The sequence below is a fragment of the Sinohyriopsis cumingii genome, chromosome 1, assembly GCF_028554795.1.
Source record: "Sinohyriopsis cumingii isolate HCF-2022 chromosome 1, ASM2855479v2, whole genome shotgun sequence".
Taxonomy (NCBI): Eukaryota; Metazoa; Mollusca; class Bivalvia; order Unionida; family Unionidae; genus Sinohyriopsis; species Sinohyriopsis cumingii.
Window position 1 is genome coordinate 169,542,815 of NC_142961.1, and position 20,967 is coordinate 169,563,781.

The 20,967-nt window shown below is 33.4% G+C and overlaps 1 protein-coding gene across 1 annotated transcript in view; it reads left to right on the forward strand.

Annotated features, from left to right (window-relative positions):
• LOC149808360 (uncharacterized) overlaps positions 1-20,967 on the forward strand; it is a 181,087-nt gene that overhangs the window by 121,647 nt on the left and 38,473 nt on the right. Inside the window, exons 29-35 of the mRNA XM_089976137.1 lie at positions 2,581-2,744; positions 5,274-5,404; positions 8,467-8,689; positions 15,223-15,383; positions 18,149-18,325; positions 18,722-18,887; positions 19,651-19,746. Coding sequence (XP_089832263.1) covers positions 2,581-2,744; positions 5,274-5,404; positions 8,467-8,689; positions 15,223-15,383; positions 18,149-18,325; positions 18,722-18,887; positions 19,651-19,746 — 1,118 coding nt within the window. The remainder of the gene's footprint in view (positions 1-2,580; positions 2,745-5,273; positions 5,405-8,466; positions 8,690-15,222; positions 15,384-18,148; positions 18,326-18,721; positions 18,888-19,650; positions 19,747-20,967) is intronic.

Sequence of the window (20,967 nt, forward strand, 5' to 3'; positions counted from 1 at the left end):
AGGAGTGCTGATTTTGTTTGTATGTGTTGTATAAAGTAATTTACGAAGGAGTAATGACTTAGTTTGTATGTGTTGTACAAAGTAATTTACGAAGGAGTGCTGATTTTGTTTGTATTTGTTGTATAAAGTCGTTTATGAAGGAGTGCTGACTTAGTTTGTATGTGTTGTATAAAGTCGTTTATGAAGGAGTGCTGACTTAGTTTGTATGTGTTGTATAAAGTAATTTACAATAGAGTGCTGACTTAGTTTGTATGTGTTGTATAAAGTCATTAGAATCAAGAAAGCATGAATGATGATGGCTCAGCTGGCACAAGGATTTTTGACAAGATAATTATAATATACAGCATGATTAAAAAAAATGAATGCCATGTTTTATATGCCTTTCTTTAGGATTGCCTCTTTATGTATGACCTTCACCTCTATCAGATTGATTAGGAAAATTATTTATTATTTAAACTTCTTTTCCAATTAAATTTAAGTTAAAAAACTCAGTTTATATGTGTATCTATTTCACTGGATGTGATTCCAATATTTCCAGCTGACTGAAACAAAGGTAATGCTTGTCATTGCCTATACATGTATTGTGTTTTCACTGATTTTTGTGATGTACCAATTTTCTTGGATTTTGTTGTTGGACTGAACCACAAAGAGATCCAGCAAAAAGTTAGCGACATGTGATGAAGAAGTCCCTAATCCATTTTGTTATTGAAACATTCCTAGAGATAAACAGAATTAATATCATTGCTGTATAGTGGTAAATGTGTGTCAGGTCAGTTTTCTTGAAATGTTGAATTCAACAAATCCAGCGTTTTCAAAGTCTTTGATAATTAGGTCTGATCATCCACACATTTCATTTGAGTTGGAGTTATCCATTCAGCAAAAATCTACTCACTGATACAGTACACTGACCTTCACCAGTGACAGCTTCCATTTCTCTGATGGACACCTTAACTTCATAAGCTTGCCAGTGGGGAAAGTGTGATTTAATTCTCCTCTGTTGTTTTTATTTATTTTAAAGTCCAGTGGTTGAAATTCAAACATGAGGCCAGTGTAAAACAAAGGAATGATACCAGTGTCTCTCAGTTTGGTTAGCATCTTTGCATTTTTGATGTCCCCTGAACACATCAAATATTGACACTGCCTGCTGAACGCATTGAGCAAGGGGCAGCTGGTTCTTAAGTGTTAAGTTACTGTACTAATGCCCTGACCGTGAGAAAGTAGTGATGGTACAACTTATGGACTGTGAGAAAGTAATGATGGTACGACTTATGGGCTGTGAGATCATGCATTTGTACTTTAATAACCAGTTAGCTTCAAGTTGTCAGCTGGTTGTATTGTTTTAACCATTTGTTGGCATAAGTCTAATGTTTGCTATTCTTTATTGTAGAAGTTAATCCATGAAATGAAATACCAAGAAATATGCAACTTTTGTAAATCCATAATTTAATTACCCATAAAAATGTTTCTTTTAATACAAAATGTTCAAAATTGAGATCCATGAAAATAAATGATACTTCAGTATTTGTTACAGAAGATACAAGTTTGGAGATACCATACTCAGACTGTGAAGACCTCTCTCCCTTTTTAGGAAGCTTCTTGGGTGTTGTGTTTGTAATGTAGGACTACAACCCAGTTATTTATGTTGGACTGTGTCAATATTTATGTTTATGCAAATGTTTGTAATTCTATTCCAAATAATTTTAGAAACCAAGAGATAATGTAATGCATGAAATGTGTGATTTGTGCCATTTCCATATTTATAAATATCTGTATGGTCAATGCTAAATTGATCAACACTACCATGTACATTACTCCTAACTTTTCATAAGTGTTAAACTGTACATTAGATTTATGTGCTGTTCAGTTTCTTCAGTCCTAAATTCTGAGGTTATGCTCGCAAATATTTATTTTCTGATATGTATGCATCAGCTTGAGGTTCAATCTTTGCCACAAAAGTTCTAAAAATGTTCACTCTGATGTTAATAATCATATTTGATCCAGAATAAAATTATTTATTAATGTAGCTGTTTTTTTTTATAACATATTTAAGTCAATTCTAATCTGCATCTATTTAAATTCAGCTTGTAAAGTAGTAAATATAACTAAGATTGTGTATTTTTGCCTTGTCAACTGTTCAGACAAATTTTCCAACACTAATATGGAAATTTAAATGCATGAATCTTTCCTTCCTGTAGACAAAAGTTGAAAGTTTTTCAAGATAAACTTTCTTAATTTCATCTAAAAAAAATATTCCACGTTTTGATTTCTAAAACTGGACATTCTCTCTGCTTGCATGGTTTTGCCTTGGAACCTTATGGTAATCATACTGAGCTAGGTACCTACAGAGTCTGGTACATATGAAATGCCTATATGAATCTTATTCATGCCAACATTCCAAATTTGTCATTAAATAACATAATTGCATACGTCAAGTGTTGGGACTAATGTTTCTTTAAAAATGTAACCCTTTGCAAAATACAGAACTGCAGAGTGGAACCTGATACATGTGTAGACATAACTGCTTTCCAAAAATTGAAGAGTATATATGTCTCAGTTCTAAGTACTTTCATGACTTTCCAGCATCAAGCAGATTATTATCAGCATCAAGTGGTACTAGTCCAGTGCGGAAACTTGCCTCCTTGGACAAGTTTGTCATGCCAGCAGAACCACCTAGTAAAGACAAGTGGGTCCCTGACTCATCTGAATCTGTGTGTATGGTCTGCAAAGAGGAGAGATTTAGTATGGTAAGAGTTCCACTGCCATTTAGTAATTATCCCTAAATTTTATTTTTAAACAGAATTGATGGGGTTCAGGGCATCTAGCCCTTCTGTATATCCATGGACTTATGATTATGATAGTTTATATTTCTAAACTTTAAAAATGCAGACTGAGACATATGGTTATGATTTTAATATATTAAAAAAGTTGGATAAAGATATGATATTCACAAATATAGAGAGACAACTAAAAATTTAATTTATGTTGATAGCAAGATAGTTATTCAACAGTTTTATGATTGAAGGAAAATTTTGAAAATGCAAAGCTTATTTAATTGTGAAAATTGATGATTGGAAGACATGTCCACTTGTATTAGATGTTTGACCTACAGTCTGTAAAAAGGGCTTTGGGTTGCGACTATGGAGGATTTTGTGAAAACAGGAAAACATGGATATGCCATTATTGATTAATAAGTCTTACTTAATATTCCATGATAGGCATCCTTCTATAATTACATATAACTTACAGTAGACATTACAGATTTTTGTAATTCATTAATAACTGCCCATTGAAAATAATGTGGATTCCCATGAAGAAACAGAAGTTGAATTAATGCATCATGCCCTTGGGTTAATTAATGTAAATTGCCAGTGATTTAATTAAATTAATTTCACTTTATGCTAGGCCATGAATAACTGGATATTTTTAGAGAAATAATCTTGATACTTCACTGGAGTGATAAAATATGATGGTTTTAAAGATGGTTTTAAACGGGCAAAATTATGACAAATCTCATTTGAGTAGCTAAGATGCATAAAATGTGAGTTTCCGCTTATCAAGCATTGCGAATTTTACAGCATTTTGTGCATAGTACTTTTTAGCTTATGAGTTACAATTCCATATTATTTTCTTGTTTTATGAAAGTGGAAACACAAGACAAATTGTAAACAAAGAATCAAATATCCTATGGAATATCATCTGAATTACATCCATGTGAAATTGCTATTTGCCTGCCAGAGTTATGTCTGTTGCTTTACTGTACAGTGATTCCTTTTGATGATGCCTTCTTTAATTCACAATGACTTCTGTTTATACCTTTCATGACAAACTTAATAAGATACCCAGTAAAACCAAAATAAAGTTGTTATGGATCAGTAACTGTCACTTACATGGCTGAAAATAAATCTTGAAATATGAAGCAAAGATGAGTTTAATCAAAGCAAAGTCGTATTACATCTACACTTTTCAGTTTGATGTAACAGTGTATCTGCCATTTGTAAATGTGTGCTTAGTATCCTGTGGTTGTGATTGGAAGTAATTTTAAAATTTTAACATTACAGTTGAAAGATTTTTGATAATAAAAACATGAATATATCATTCTTTGGACTAGTTCTGTTAAGCATTGTCAAAGTTTTGCCAAAACAGAAGATTATAGTAAACTTCAAACTTTGGAGAGAGGTTAAGCTCTGTTCTCACTTGTTCAAATGCTTAAGTTTTTATCCACCATTTCAGCAAGAAGATATGACCAAAAACAACTGATTTCTCAAAAAATTTGGATTTTAACATTTAAAAAAACATTTAGCTGCTGATTTCGATACCAAGAAGTATAAACAATGAAGTCCTCAAATGTTTTTTTAGAAAAAAGAAAATTACATTATTCACATGGCACCGCAAATTCTCATCCAGTTCTGTTGATTGGTAGTGCATTACCTTCACTGTAGAAGGGAGTATTTGTCTTTAATGTCAGTGTTAAAAAATTGTCAGGAAAATTCAGAAATTGGTCAGGAAGATGTCATGGCAAGAAATCAGATTGTTTATGAACCCTGTAGTGATAGCCAAACAGCTGCTATTCCGATATTTGGTAGAATTTGGACATTCTAGGCCAAATAATTATAAAATCTACATTTTCTCAGTAAACAGAGAAAATTCAAAGCTTGACTGATTATTTCACATGTTAAAATCGGTTTTGCAGATGTGTTTAATGTTGTATTTAGATAATTTGAGAGATGTTTGTCAGGATTATTCATTTCAGTTACAAAGTGCTCATTTGACTAGAACATTATTCTGGGAATAATGTGAATTATTCAAAGGATTTCTGGATAGTGCCATTGTGATACATACATTTGATGATCAGAAATTCATTCGAAATATTTGATTCTTGTAAACTTGAATAAAATTTTTTAGGATTATTTATGGATTCAATTCATAATACTCTAAGAGCCTCTTAATTTTTTCATTTTATAACTTTGATAATTAATTTATTGTTTTACAAAGCTTGTTGGTTTTGCTTCTGTCTGTTGCTTAGTTTATGACTATAGAGGTTTATGACCATAGAGTCACAACACAATCAAAAATTTAATACCTGTACAGCTTTATATAACTTTCATAATGTTCAAGTTTGGAGATCAGAATAATTTTTCACGTGATGTGGTTTTGTTTTTTTAAAACAGAGACTAGGTGTTATATTTTAGTGTGTACATGACTAATTCTTATATTCAACACTGATATTATATTTTGCAACAATTTAAATTTCTTCTGTCTTTCTTTATTAACAGTTCAACAGGCGTCATCACTGCCGCCGCTGTGGAAGGGTTGTTTGTGCCACCTGCTCACAGAAAACAACCATCATCAAAGGGGTGTCAGCAAGGACATGTGATGACTGCTACCACCAAATGTTCAGCACCAGGCAAATAAAATATCCTTAAAATATCCTAAAGTTACCATGCTTCTCTCAATAGCAGCTGAACTTTTTGTTACTGAGTTTCCATTTTTAATAGAAGGTGACAGGTTATTGTATTCAGCTATGGATATCATGTATCCATCTGTGACTAGCATAGACCCAGTCTGTCTGCTATCCCATAATGGGCTAGCAGATAAAAGCCTTCTCCATCATATAATTCCAAGTAAATGAGTAGACCCAGTCTGTCTGCTGTTACATAATGGACTGACAAATAAAAGTCTTCTCCTACATATAATTCCAAGTAAATGAGTAGACCCAGTCTGTCTGCTGTTACATAATGATCTGACAGATATAAGGTCTATGCTTCTACATATAATTCCAAGTTAACAGAGGAGACCCAGTCTTTATGTTGTCACATAATGGGCTAGGAGATATAAAGTCCATGCTTCTACATACAATTTCAAGTGAATAGGGGGACCTAGTCTACCTGCTGTGATGGGCTGGCATATATAAAGTCTATGAGTCTTCCACATATTATTTCAAGGAAAGAGAGTAGACCCAGTCTTTTTGCCATCACATAATTGGCCAGCAAATAAAGGTCTATGCTGTTTTTCTATATATAGTTCCAAAGAGAGTAGACCCAATCCATCTGGCATCACATAGCAAACTGATTGATAAAGGCCTATGCTGTTTTTCTATATATAGTTCCAAAGAGAGTAGACCCAATCTATCTGGCATCACATAGCAAACTAATTGATAAAGGTCTATGCTGTTTTTCTATATATAGTTCCAAAGAGAGTAGACCCAATCTATCTGGCATCACATAGCAAACTAATTGATAAAGGTCTATGCTGTTTTTCTATATATAGTTCCAAAGAGAGTAGACCCAGTCTATCTGGCATCACATAGCAAACTAATTGATAAAGGTCTATGCTGTTTTTCTATATATAGTTCCAAAGAGAGTAGACCCAGTCTATCTGGCATCACATAGCAAACTAATTGATAAAGGTCTATGCTTTTTGTTCTGTTTATTGTCCTAAATGAACAGAGTGGACCAGATTTATGTGGCATCACCTAATGAACTGGCAGGTAATGGTCTGTGTTGTTTGTTCTATTTATAATTTGTAATGAATCAAGTAGACCCAGATTTGGCATCACTTAATGGGCTGGCAGATAAAGGTCTCTGCTGTATTTAGTAGGCCAGCTGATAAAATTCTATGCCATTTATTCTGTTTATTATACCAGGTGAACAGAGTACACACAGATCTGCCAGCCCATAATTGGCATGCAAATAACAGTCTATGCTGTTCAATTTATAACTCCAAGTAAACAGTAGACCCTGATCTGTCATCACTTAACTGGCCAGCAAATAAAGGTGTATGCAGTTCTATTTGTAATTCCAAGTGGACCAAGTAGACCTAGATGTACCAGCACATTATGCAGATTTCTCTTTATGCAATTTGGTATACATTATACACAGGTCAGTGTATTTGATGGAATCGTACAGTAGCCATCATACATTACTCACCGACTTTAATACTTTTCATCGGAGGCATGTCAATATATTTGGTGGAATAGAATGCAGCCGTCATACAGTACTAACTATTATAATAGAAGACTAATTACTGTGATAGAAGACTAATTAATATGATAGAAGACTAATTATTGTAATAGAAGACTAATTATTGTAATAGAAGACTAATTACTGTGATAGAAGACTAATTACTATGATAGAAGACTAATTATTGTAATAGAAGACCAATTGTTGTGATAGAAGACTAATTATTGTAATAGAAAAATAATTATTGGAATAGAAGACTAATTATTGTAATCCATTCTGGCTTAAAATATGTAGATTTGCACTGTATTTAGGTGTATTTATACCTTTGGAAATATGGTATAAACGTGTGATGCCGAATTTGACTTGTCTTTTGAATTATCTGCAAAGTTGAATATTATCATCAGTCCTCTTTCTCTGTAATCATAATAGCAAATGTGGTAATATGGTGGTTTTTGGAGGTCATGTTCCAGATTTATAAAATTAGCCACAATTTTAAATGATTAAAATACATTTGGCAAAATGAGTTATAAAAATGATTTTTTTTTACAAGCATACATCCATTACAATTTCATTCTTTACAAGTGTGACATTTGTATTCATTTGTGTTTTAGTGCAATCATTGTTGTTTATACGTCTGCCATATGGTGGAGCACATTATGATGTTGGTCCAGCTCTCATCAATCTGTTCCTTATTTTTTTCTGCACAATAACTCAACATATTTTGTGGATGGCTTGCATTTAGAGTATTGAAGAAGCCTATTGATTCTGAGGTCAGAGGTCAAAGCCTCCATGACTGAAAAAAGAAAACTGGTTCCCACACATTAACATCAATTCTACATCACAAACCTTGATTGTACTTTTTAGATGGACTACACATGGGGTAATGAAAAAGTCCATTGATTTTGGGGTAGAAACATCAAGGTCACTGGACTGAAACAAGAAAATTTTTTTCCGCACAATAGCATCAATTATTCATCCCAGACCTGGACCAAAGTGTTTTGATGGTTTGCATGCTGTATAAGAATGAAGCCAATTAAATTCTGGCCAAAGAGAAAGTGGCCTGTTGATTATGAGGTCAGAATTCCTAAGATTTAAGTCATTGTGGCTTAAAGAAAAATGGATTTTAGAGAAAAGCTTTTGGTGTAGAGTAAGTTCCTTGAGAAAACTTAGTGGATTTCTTGCATGTATGGTAATAAAAAAGACCTATAGATCCTAAATCCTAAAGGTTCATGGTCATTGTCAGGGTAAGTCTAATAAAAACATAATGGTTTCTGCACAGTAAGTTTACTTCAAGACTGCATACTTTGACCAAAGATGAAGGTAAAGGTCCAGCATTTTGTTTTAGACCCATTGGTCAATAATCTTTGTAGTCAACCATGTTTTATTAGTGCCTTCGTAGAAACTTATTCAACATAGGGTGTGCATATAATGTACCATGGTACTCCTGTTTGATTCTGTTAAATACTTCTTTTTTTTGTTGTAAGTCAACATACTTTTTTATCTCTAGTGATAAGAGAGGCTCAGTGGCAGACTTGTACCATCATCTCCACAAGGAGCAACATTCTGGAACCAGTCTGGGTGCACGGACTATCAGCCAACAAAACATGCCCATCTATGAAGAACACAGACCCAGTCTGTCTGAAATCATCCACCATTCCAAGATGACCTGGAAACTACAGCTGGATCAAGAGGTCAATGAGTCATTAAGAGATGACTTCTACTTTGAACAGGTGAATTGATTTTCTTTAGCATTATTTTTTTGTCATGGCATTACTGATATGACATTTCATTAATTCTTTATATTTTATTTGATAAGTGAAGCATTATATTATATCTTAAATTGAGTGTGATAAATCAGTGCTTCAGACCTTAGCTGGTACTGGTTGACAGTTTTTGGGTACGATGTAATCTATTCATAAAATCATGCAATTAGTGCGGTCAGGTGTGTCTGCAGAACACTGGTGTACATTTTAGATACTTACCAGTATTTCCTTCATGGCTCTTGAGCTACAGTCACCTGAAGAGTCCACCTGCTGATAGGTACAGAAAATTTTCAGGTCATATCCTATGCTTTACAACTTGTAAATCAATGTGGAATCAAACAACCCTACCTGCTGTGGTCATTTCTAATTTCATGACTGCATGCTGCTTTTTCATTAGATGCAGCAATCAATTCATCGTAATTTATCCTCATTCACTCATTTAAAAGTTTCTGTTGCTTTTTGTTCATGCAACTTGAGCATCCCTGCATTTTGTGGGTATGTGCACTTTTGTATGACTGTGTGTGTGTGCCTATGATTATGTGTGTTTGTGTGCCTGTGGGTCTATGTTGTTTGTGTATGAATGTGTGTGTATCTGTGGGTATTTGTATGAATGAATAACTGCATGTTTTTGTATGACTAGCTGTGTGTGCCTGTGTGTGTGTATGACTAATGGTATGTGTGCCTGTGGGTATGTTTATTTTTATGAATATATGTGTACCTGTGGGTATGTGTATGTATGAATAACCATGTTTTTTTATTACTAGCTGTGTGTACCTGTGGGAATGTGTATTTGTATATGGCTAATTGTGTATGTGCCTGTGGGTATGTGTGTTTGTTTATGGCTAACTGTATGTGTGCCTGTGAGTATGTGTGTTTGTGCATGCCTTTGGGTATGTGTGTCTGTGGGTATGTGTGTTTGTGTATGACTGTGTGTGTGCCTTTGGGTATGTGTGTTTGTGTATGACTGTCTGTTTACACATGGATATGAGTGTTTGTGTATGACTGAGTGTGTGCCTGTGGTATATGTTTGTGTTGGGGAGAGATAGAGATACAAAGAGACTGACATAGAAAAGAGAAGTAGAGATAAGGTATTGAGAGAAAAAATACATACTATGAGAACACAGAGGACACAAAGAAACAATCTGATTAGAAATTTTGGCAAAGCATATTTAGACTATTTTTCTTCTTCCAACATTAGTTTGATGTTAAAGAATCTGAGAATACCATTTGCTCACAGCTTCATTGTTATTAACAGAGGTGCTTCTCATAATTTACTTTTATGCAGAAAGATTCAAATATAAATTGATAATATCATGTTAGATTTTTGTTTATCAATGAAGTAAAACCAAAACTTAAATGTTACAAGATTTACATTTGTGCTGTATAAACTGGTTTCACATCCTTTCTCAGATCCCAATCTTGTCTAAGTGCCATTGGGAGAACAGACTGTTCATGTGTAAGAATAGGAGACGAAATAAGGTCCTAACATGTGTAATGGTTTGTACTGAACACACTCCTAGACTGGAAGCTGAATATATTTCTCAATGATTGAAATGATTTCTCTCTGTTGTGATATATTTACTTTGCCAAATTGAAAGGAAACAAGAGCACTTGTTATTAGCATTCCTTTGATAGTTACGCTGGACAGGGAATATTCAGAAAATAGCATGCAGCTGCTAAATTATACAAGAGCTCATAATTTAACACTCATCTGCTTTGAAAAGTACACAAGGATTTAGTGTATCATGACATTTTTTTCCACAATAACTTTAATGTATGAGAATTTTCTCACACCTCAGGTGTTGGATTTAATTTTTGTTTGAAAATTCCCTGACCAATCAGAGAATGCCCCACTTACTTTTGTTTGCTTACATCAACATTACTCCTTATTTTTGTGGTCTGTCATCTTGGAATGACTTTAGTTAAGGAATTTATTCTTTCCTGTTTTATTGGACCTGGTCTGTTTCAGAGTCAGGCTGTTATTCTGGTCAGTACAAATGATGTTATATTTCCTGTGCATTTTTTGAATAAATTGAAATTGAATCAGAAAGAGTGTACATGTGTAGAGACCAGTTTTATCTCAAAACCTTGCCTGAAGTGCTTCCCCTTGTTGAATCATAGCTCATCTTAAAACAAGAACAACAATTTGACAACAACAATTCGAGAGCATCTGATAGATTGGTACAATTCCTTATTTTAGAAAATCTCAACTTACTGAAATATCCTAGTTCTAGGCAGAATGTGAGTAAACACGGGCTACTGCTAGTAGTCTCGTTCTCAAAACTCATAACGTTTTGTTACCATGGGAACATTAATTTCATTCAGAACCAAAGTGTTAGCTGGATTTGTAAACTGAACACATTGAGATTATCATTATCATTTGCTGATCTTTTCCATGTACAGAATTGTGAAGCCTTTGAAAGAAAATGTGTCATGTCAGTCAATCTCTTCACTGTAAATTCTTTTGGTTGCATGTTTCAGTTATGTTATTCAACAACATATCAAAGTTCAGCATACACACCTATTCTGAATTCAGGAACAAAATTTATGTAATATATACTTGCATATATATACAGTCCAACTGTATACAACATATAATCTAATCTGCCGTCGTATAATGCATCGGTTTATCTGGGTCTATGTTATCTGTTCTTGTGATTATTCCTAAAAATCTGCATAGACCCAGATCTGTGTGTGCATTATGCAATGGCAGCTTGATCCAACTTATACACAAGTACATAAGGTACTATCTCAAATCTTTGAAATTTCTGTATATATTCCTGGAATACACAAGCCAAAGTATTATCTGAGACCTTTACCTCCTTGTAGTTACTATTTTTCCATTCATTATGGATATTTTCAAAACCAAACTATGGGTATATATGCTTGAATTGTCTACATCATTTTGTAGAAGTTTGCTTTATATATTTTTCAGTTTTTATTTGATTGTTTTGTCTGCAGTAAATATTTATATTTTAATTTATAGTTTATAATTATACACCTCTGGTACACTAGTTAAAATGACTTATCTCATATATAAATTTATTTATTCTTTTTCATTGTTCCAGCAAATATTATATTAAGATATTTTATCATATTTATTAACATTGTTACTGATAGTTCTTGTTATTGTCTGAAAATATATTTTGTGCTTTTCAAATGTTCATAAAATGGAAGTTATAGAAACATTGTCCTAACCATTTGAGGTCAGTCAAGAGTTTTAATGAACTGAAAGAACTCATCATAAACATTATTAGTTATCAAAATTGTAACATGATGTCACAAAAATGGTATCAAGCTGCTGTCCCAGTGGTACTCAGTTTCTCTTAAAGTTCAACTGCCACCACAAGTCAGTTTCTGCAACTTCCTCTAGAAACATCTGGTTTAACCTCATATTTTAAGTAATTAACAAAAGTAATAAAACCATAGAAATTTTAAATCTAGAACATGTAGTTAAAGCACTATTATTATAAACCAGGTGTCTGTTTTTGTTGTTGTTGCAATATTTAGTGCAAAAGTGGCTGAAATGAAAATTCAAAATGAGGCTGACCTAGAGGCCAAGTAGTCTATGCAGGCAGTAGTGTTGCTTATAGAGATGTAAAAATTTTCAGAAATTTCTAACGGGTACCCGATCAAAAGTAAATTTTATTAAATGTGAACCTGAACTGATTTGTTGTAGTTTCAGACATACAAACCCCCAAAAGAGGTATAAGACTAATTTATTACTAATAAGTGTTAAAAAGCATAATCTGAGCATAAAAAGAGCAATTTATATATTACATACCATAATTACAGAAAACTATATGAAAAACGTGCATATTTATTGTATTTAACGTACATTTAGTTTTGCTACTTACCTGGATCTGCAGTTAAACTTTTTGTCACAAATCGGCTAAATCCATATGGATTAGTAGTTAATACAAGAGTATAGACATAAAAGAAATGGTTACATTATTTATGCATAACAGTCTACATGTCTACAGTAACTTTCGCAAACAGTCACAAATTTGAAGGCCACAAATGATAACTGTAGTAATATTCTCAACCTGCCATGGTTCATCTGTTTACGACATTCCAGTGCAACATATTTTTAAGTTTAAATAAATCCTTCTTCTCTAACATTTTTCAGTCACATAACATCCATCAGTCACATTGATACAACCTGGTTTTTTTTAATGATATCTGGCAGATTTATTTTCAGTTTAGACTTGGGCGCTTTGTATGTAGTATCAAAATAGAATGAATCTTTGACAGGTGGTTTCACATTCAAGAATGCCGTCTGTTTTCTTGGAACTGTTTCAAGTAAAATTAATGCATAATCACCATATTTACACAAGTGGTCAATTTTCATTAGATTTTTGCTTCAGTGTTATTAAGTAACAAAGATTTAAAGATTTAAATATTTCAGTGAAAACTTTCATTCTGTGTGGTTGTCCATTTCGTTAATTTTTTCCTAACATGGTAAAAGAAGTGAATGTTATGGTAACCAAGTTTTTATGTTGCCTTTGCTGTTACAAATATATCTGCCTTGGATTTCCCCGCTAATAAAAAAAATAGTCTAGTAAACAAACATGTGATCAGTGGCCTGACTTCAACAGCTAATACTTGCTCCAGGGCCACATACTTGAGGGGGAAAAAATATTATGCTTTGTTTTATTTGAATTGTAGTATGTATTTAAATTTTATTTTGTCAAATATTTCTTAATCAGTTCTTACTGTCACTGTTGACAAAAGGTACTGACTTAGTTAATGTCATCATGATCTCAAAACAAGCTTGTTTATGTCAGGAGAAAAATGGCACATGAACCATGGACAGGCATGAAGTTAGGATGGTCTAGCTTTAAATATTTGTGTTGATTCTTAAATAGGTCATGTGAGGAAGGAGAGAAGTGTTCTCCCTTGTATTATTATACAGTACATTGATGACAAGTAAATTGTAAGCAGCCATATGAGCCCCTGTGATGACAAATAAATATGAACACAACATGAACCTCGAACTGTAGTCATTATTCTGTGTCTCGATCTGAATTTGGAATACTTTTTTTTAAATTGGTACTCATTTGCTTATTTTATTACCCGGTTATTCATCCATCATGCATTATCCATTCACAGTTGATATTTACATCTTATTTTCAAAATCCACGCAAGAGAGTTTGACATGATTTGATGAAAGCATCCTGGAATGAAGATCTGTTTGAATGATGCCAGTCTGCCATCGATATTAGTTGACGTTACTAAGTCTGCCATCAATATTAGCTGACATTACTAAGTCTGCCATCAGTATTAGCTGACATTACTAAGTCTGCCATCAATATTAGCTGACATTACTAAGTCAGCTGTCAGTATTAGCTGACATTACTATTTCTGCAGTCAATATTAGCTGACATTACTAAAATTATGGAGGAAAAAACTTTAAACAACTTCTCAAGAACTGCTTCACACAGTTTGAATAAATTTGACTGACAGTTTTCTGGCTTGAAGCTCTTTACATTTGTCCAAATGATGCTGATCTGCCATCATGCATGCATGACCACCATTGCAAACAAGTTTTAAAAAAATCTTTAAACATCTCTAGAATCGCTCAATAGAATTTGACCAGATTTGTAAGTAAGCATTCTGGCATGAAGGCCTTTCAAAATATGTTAAATTATGATGATTATCATCAAATATAACCATCATTACTAAAAATAAAGTTTTTAAAAAAAACAACTTCTTCACAAAAACTACCTCATAGAAGTTGAACAAATTTAATTAAAAGCATCCTGGCTTGAATAGCTTTCATTTTTTTAAACAAATGATGATGATATACAGTTGCATATGGCCAACATTACTAAAAATAGAAATGACACAAACAGAATTTGACCAAATATGACATAAGCATTCTAGTTTAAACTCTTTTCATATTTGTAGAAATGATTCTGATCTTCCATTAAATATGGTGGCTGTTACTAATAATAGAACAACATTTATACAACTTTATCTAAACAATTTGGCTTAACAGAATTTGACCCTCTCTGAGAGAAAGCATCCAGGCAGAGAAACCTTTGGGTATTCAGTGCTGCTGTAACATCAAATACAAATGAAGATTCAGAATAAAGAGAAACATTGAAATAGTTATTTTCATATTGTATGCAATCCTCTACATGGCAAGAAATTTTTGCAGAAAGAATCTTATTGATCCAGATTTTTGACCAGTTGCACTTGTATTGTCAGTCAGGTGAGTGATCTCAGGACCACTTGGAGCTCTTGTTCAATAAATAGAATCATTGATTTGTTTTTATCACACATTTCATATATGGAACTTACTGAAGAGTACAAAATTATGCCACTCAACTTTTTAAAGTAAATTTCTAATCTAATGAAGACTCATGTAACAGCTTTCATGTACTACAAGGTGAATAGTAAACATTGGTTTTTGTTTGTTCAAAGAAATAAATATTTCAGGCAGTGGAGTTTGGTAGTCAAGACCATACTGTATATTAACTTCTTTGATATTTCAGGCTCCAAGTACCTCTCTATGCACAGCCATCTTGGATCTTCATGGTAACCCCAGGGAGTGTGGTCAGCTGATCTTGAAGCTTTGTGATGATTTGTCACAGTTGTTAAAGCCCATTAACCCTGGTATTCCTAATCCAGAAGTTGACTACAATCTCATCATAAGGTAAAACAAACTTGATGCCTCTATCATCTTCCAAAGTCGTGTTTTTTGTAGGAACACCACAATGCTTTGTTAAGTTAAAATTTTTGCAAGCCTGTAAGTGGCTGGTAAGAATACAGTGAAGGCATGAAGCAAGAGGGAATATAACAGTTATATGGATGGGGTGCCACCCATAACCTTTCATCTGAAAATGATAAATGAAATATAAGTGCCTTGCTGAAAATAGATTCATGATGATCATCTGTAAACTCTCTGCCATACATAACTCTGATCTTACAAGTCACACTGGCTTATGTCAGTCCAGTACTCTAATCTTACAAGTCTCACTGGCTTATGTCAGTCCATAACTCTGATCTTACAAGTCACACTGGCTTATGTCAGTCGATACCTCTTTTCTTTCAGGTCACATTGCCTTAAGTCAGTATATAACTGTAATCTTTCAGACCAGACATTATGACATTCATGGTTCATTTTATTAGCTCAAATATGGTTACCATTACTAAAAATAGAATAAAACATAACTTATTTGACAGAAAGCATCACAGGCTTTCAGATTTGTACAACTGATGCTATTTCATCATAAAATATGGCCACCATGTACTAAAAATATAAAAATATATATTAACACTCAACAGAATTGGATCAGATTTGACAGAAAACATCCAGGAAAAAGGGTTTCTTTATTTATAGAACTGGTACCAATCTGCTGTCATATATGACTGCCATTACCAAAAAGAGGAAAAGCTTTAAGCAACCTCCCAAAAAGGGCTCAATTCAACTATAGTTAACAAAAGAATACTGTTATAGAGGGCTTTGTCAAGCAGTTGCAAAATGATGTTGATCCACCATTAAATATGGCTACTATTACTAACAGTAGAAAATCCTTTAGTGGACTTAGCAAAATCAGCTCAACAGAATTCAACCAAACTTAGCTGAAAGTATCCAGGCAAAATGGGTTTTCGATTATGTACAAAAGATACTGATCTGTCATGGAAAATTGTTAATTTGCATATTATGGACTGAAAGTCGATGGTGTACTGGGCTTACTAAAGGCAAAGGCACAGAAGCACCTTGAAGGATAAAAACATCAGTTTGTACACTTACATTATGGCGCAAAATGACTGGCTTCTCCTTGGGTATTGCACTCCACATAGTTTATCAACCATGAAGTTCTCCACTTCAACTCCTCCCTCTCCACTGCATCATGATAAACTGTAAACCCCGTATTAAGGGGAGATGACTCTAATTGCCCCATAGTTGGGCAGATATCGTTAAACTTTGTAACTAAAATGTTTAGCATGAGAGGGTTGGATTTGTGAGGTAGTAGTAGATCTCTAAAGGCATATGAATGAGGAAGTATTATTGAAGAAACATTTTTCTAGATAATGTTGGTTTCCATCTCCATTTTTGCCACAAAGGAAGTTAAAAAGACTGTTTGAATCTGTTGCACGATTTCATTTGGAACGTCAAGATGTTCCATAAATACAGTGAACAGTTGTAGTGAAAACTAAAGTTTAAATTACAGTGATTTTTCCAACCAAGGAGAGATTTCCAAAGGACCATGTATCAAGTAATTTTTAAACTCATTTTTCTCTGTATAATTTACTATAGTAGAATTGCTTTGTTCAAATCAAATTTTATTGAAAGGAGTGTACATCATTCAAAGTGATTCAATGTAATTTTTTTTGCTGTTATTAATTCTTCACCTCAATCCATATGATCTGAGTCATATCAAAGTTCACCCTTAGTCTGGAGCAGCAGGACAAGTTATTCAAGTTATTGGTGTCATAAATAATATTCTAGTCAATAACTATCAAGATGGTGGGCTGAAGATGCCAAACAATTAATCTTTTTGTCATGCACTTAAGATCGTGTGAATAAAAACTGAATTGATCTCGCCATCATAGAAACTTCTTGTGGACATAACTTGAAAAGTTTCAAAGAGACAATATGTTTATTAAGGAAAGAACAAAGTTTCACAGAAGTTAAAAAATGTTTGGAAAGATGTATCTTTTGCATGGTCATAATTGGATGAATATCCCTCGGAAAAATTTCATAATGGCCTCTCTGATATTATAAATGTCATGACAAATGATAATACAGTGTTTCTGAAGAATAGTCTGTTTTAATTAATAGACAGGTCTTCACAGAAATTTCAGTACTAATAGTAGATTGTTTAAAATGAAAATCTCTGAATCATCATTATGTACTTTTTGTAATGAATCTGAAGAGACTCTTCTTCATTTATTTTTTTAATGTCATTTTGTAAAATCAGTTTTGATAATTTTTGTGTCAGTTCTTAGAGACAAATGTCATATTGAGTTAGATTTAACATTAGATTCCATATTATTTGGAATTAGAAGTTCGCCAGAATTGGAGATTGTTAATGTATCTGTATACATTATACAAAATGTATTCCAATTAAAATATGTGTATATACTTGTAGAATAAAAAATTTGATTCCCCATTTTGGGGCCTGCATAGAACAAAAAAAAATTCTAAACATCTCAAATTATATTCTACATGATTGTACTCCTTGGTAAGGGCAGAAAAATTAAATGATGGTGGGAAAAGATTAAAAGCAGCGCTGACATCTATTCAGGAATGAGTTATTTAACAAACATGTTTGTATGCAGGTATATATGTTTGTAATGTGTATATGTTTTTTACAGTTACATTTTTTTAATTGCATAGATCCAGTTGAATTGGCATATTTAGGCCCCTTTAAAATATTTTTCTTTAAGAATTATATTTTTCTGCCTCATCAGCATGATGAAGTACCTCCTGTTCCATGCAAAGATGAAGTTCATCAGGTGTGGAGAGAATCATGGAATGACCCAGTGCGATCAGTATCAGGGACTGGTGGATCTTCTGGGACTTCTTGTCAGTGCCAACTACAGGGACCTGCCCTCCATTCATGAACTAACCAAAGTAGACTCTGTTAGGTGACTTGAAATTCTGTGTATTGTATGTTCTTAACACTTCTACAAACAAGATATGCTATCTGATTGATGGAGTGTCAAAGTTTTGTGCCAGCAAAATCCCTGATAAATTATCTTGAATTATAATTTCATTTTGATATCATCATATATTCCTTGTTATACAGAGCCACACAGATGTCATTTTAATAATTTAGACACAAATATTATAGCTGTGTTAAAATGGGGATAACAGTTTCATAATTGAGGATTTGAAGATAGTATTGGTGGATTTACTGTTGCAAATATTTTTACCAGCTCTGTTTACATTCTTTTGGTACAATTTCGTTGCCATGGTAAAACCTATTAACCATCTTGCATCCACAAATATTAGGACCTTTATGTTCTTCTCTTTCTCTTCAGTCGTTTGAGGGACAAACTAATAGAGGATGAGAGACTATCCTTGGCAATGGAAGTGTCAACCAAGTGTGGCTTGGACCCTACAGGAGTGTGGGTGGCATGGGGTATGTCCTGTTTACAGAGTGGGGACTTTCCAGGTGCCAGAGAGAAATTCAGCAGATGTCTAAGGGTAAAAAAATTCATTCAAGAACACTTTACTTGAGTAGGCAGAATGTATATATTAATACAAATAAGAACAACTGCTCCATATTGAGGTTATCTAACATATTTAAAATAAACACAGATTGTGATAACGTATGTTCATTAATTTAGAAGTAAATTTGATTCACATTGATTCATTTTCTTTTGGTGAATAGCACTGAACAAATTTCAGAATGTTGACAGTTTCTATGTACATAAACTTCAACAAATTTAACATATCTTGGTACTTTTTCAATAACATTAACATGTCTATCTTACTCTTTACATTAAGAGCTACATCTTTTAATACATGGTTATTGCTTCATTGTCAAGAAACCTTCATGAGAGCTCAATTTGATGACTCATCTATCAGTTATGTCTAACACAGTAAATAGGCTATGGTTTTGAATTTACAAGGTAATGTATTGAAAACCATTTAAGACTTGCATTAGGTATGCACAACTTCCTCCAGGGTATGGGTCAGATAAGCAATTTTGAAGTCCACTGAGTGTGATGTAAATAGGTGGGCCATAGGCTGCAAATGCCTGACCGAGACTTAAAATCCCCAGAATTACTCTGTAACTTATTTAAATTATGTCTATTACAGCAATCAGACAAATGTTTTGAATTTACCAGGTAATGCTGTTTAAAGCCATTTAAAACTTAGACCTAGAACTCCAGAGTTGCTTGCTAAAAGTTGCATTGTAAAGCCTTTATGACTGTCATATATTATTGCAGAGTTGTGATTTCAGGTTCCAAAAGATAAGAATATGTATGGCCAGGGCAGCAAAGTTCTGAGTGATATAGTGGAATGTCTTGAGACAATGCCTGGTACTGGATCCATGGAGGTGAGTAAAGACACTCCATAATACACTTTGAACCTGTGCTCAAGACCACCTTTGTAAATAAACCACCTGTATTAATAGACCACAAAATTCGATTCCATATTTGATACTTTAGTTACTGAAAAACCTGTATTAAAAGACCAAGGCTATGCTTTGTTTTATTCCAAATAGTGATGACAATGCCTCAAATATGTATTTGTTGACACAAACACTTGATAATGTCATGTTAATACAAACACTAGATTTTCACCAATACATCACTGCATGCTCAGAATATAACACTAGGAAAAGGTCAGATAATTTGTTCTTGTCTATTAGACAGAATTGTCTCATGTTTTTGCTTTTCCTAGATAAGTTAATTTTCTGGTGTCGCCAGGAGTAGTTCAGTTTGGCTGCTTCATATGTGATGACTTACTTCATGTCATCATTTATAACACACAGTTTATAAACATACTTTTCATATTCTGCAGTATTTTCAGTCAAAACTTACGAATGTTGTGTGTGAGAAATAAAATGTCCCCAAGTTTCTGAACAAGGTAACAAAATCTAAGCCTCCAGGAGTAAGAGTTTCATCAGGAACTCTGCAAGCCTCATACCAGATACAAATCTTATTTCCTCAGGGTAGATAGACCCCATCCTGCCCACATGCATTGGGATAGTTTTATTAATCCAGTTGTCTGTGCTGGACTAAAGTTTTCAGGCCAAAATGACTTCTCTCCCCTGCTTGAATAGAACAAAGTGGTGGGAGAATAATGAGAAATAAGTGTAAAGTAGTCAGAATTTAGAATGTTTACAACAGTCACTTAAACAGCCATTTTACTAAACCACTGAGTTAAATAATATAAAAACGACAGAAAATATTCATAAAGTTTTATAAAAATTTGTACAGTTTTCTTAGTTTGATCCATTATATTTGTTGTACAACTTAGCTATTATAAAAGACATTAACCAAAAATATAGGTTACTTTTAAATCATATGCAAGTGCTTTCTTTCAACCTTTCATGATAAAATATGAAAGAAACTTGCATGCTCTTACATGCAGTCAGACTATAAAACCACACAGAATAATGATTTGCTCATGCATGCAGTGATGTCATAAAGTCCCACAGAATAATGATTTGCCTGTACATGCAGTTATCTCATAAAGTCCCACAGAATAATGATTTGCTTGTACATTCAGTCATCTCATAAAGTCCCACAGAATAATGATTTGCTCATACATG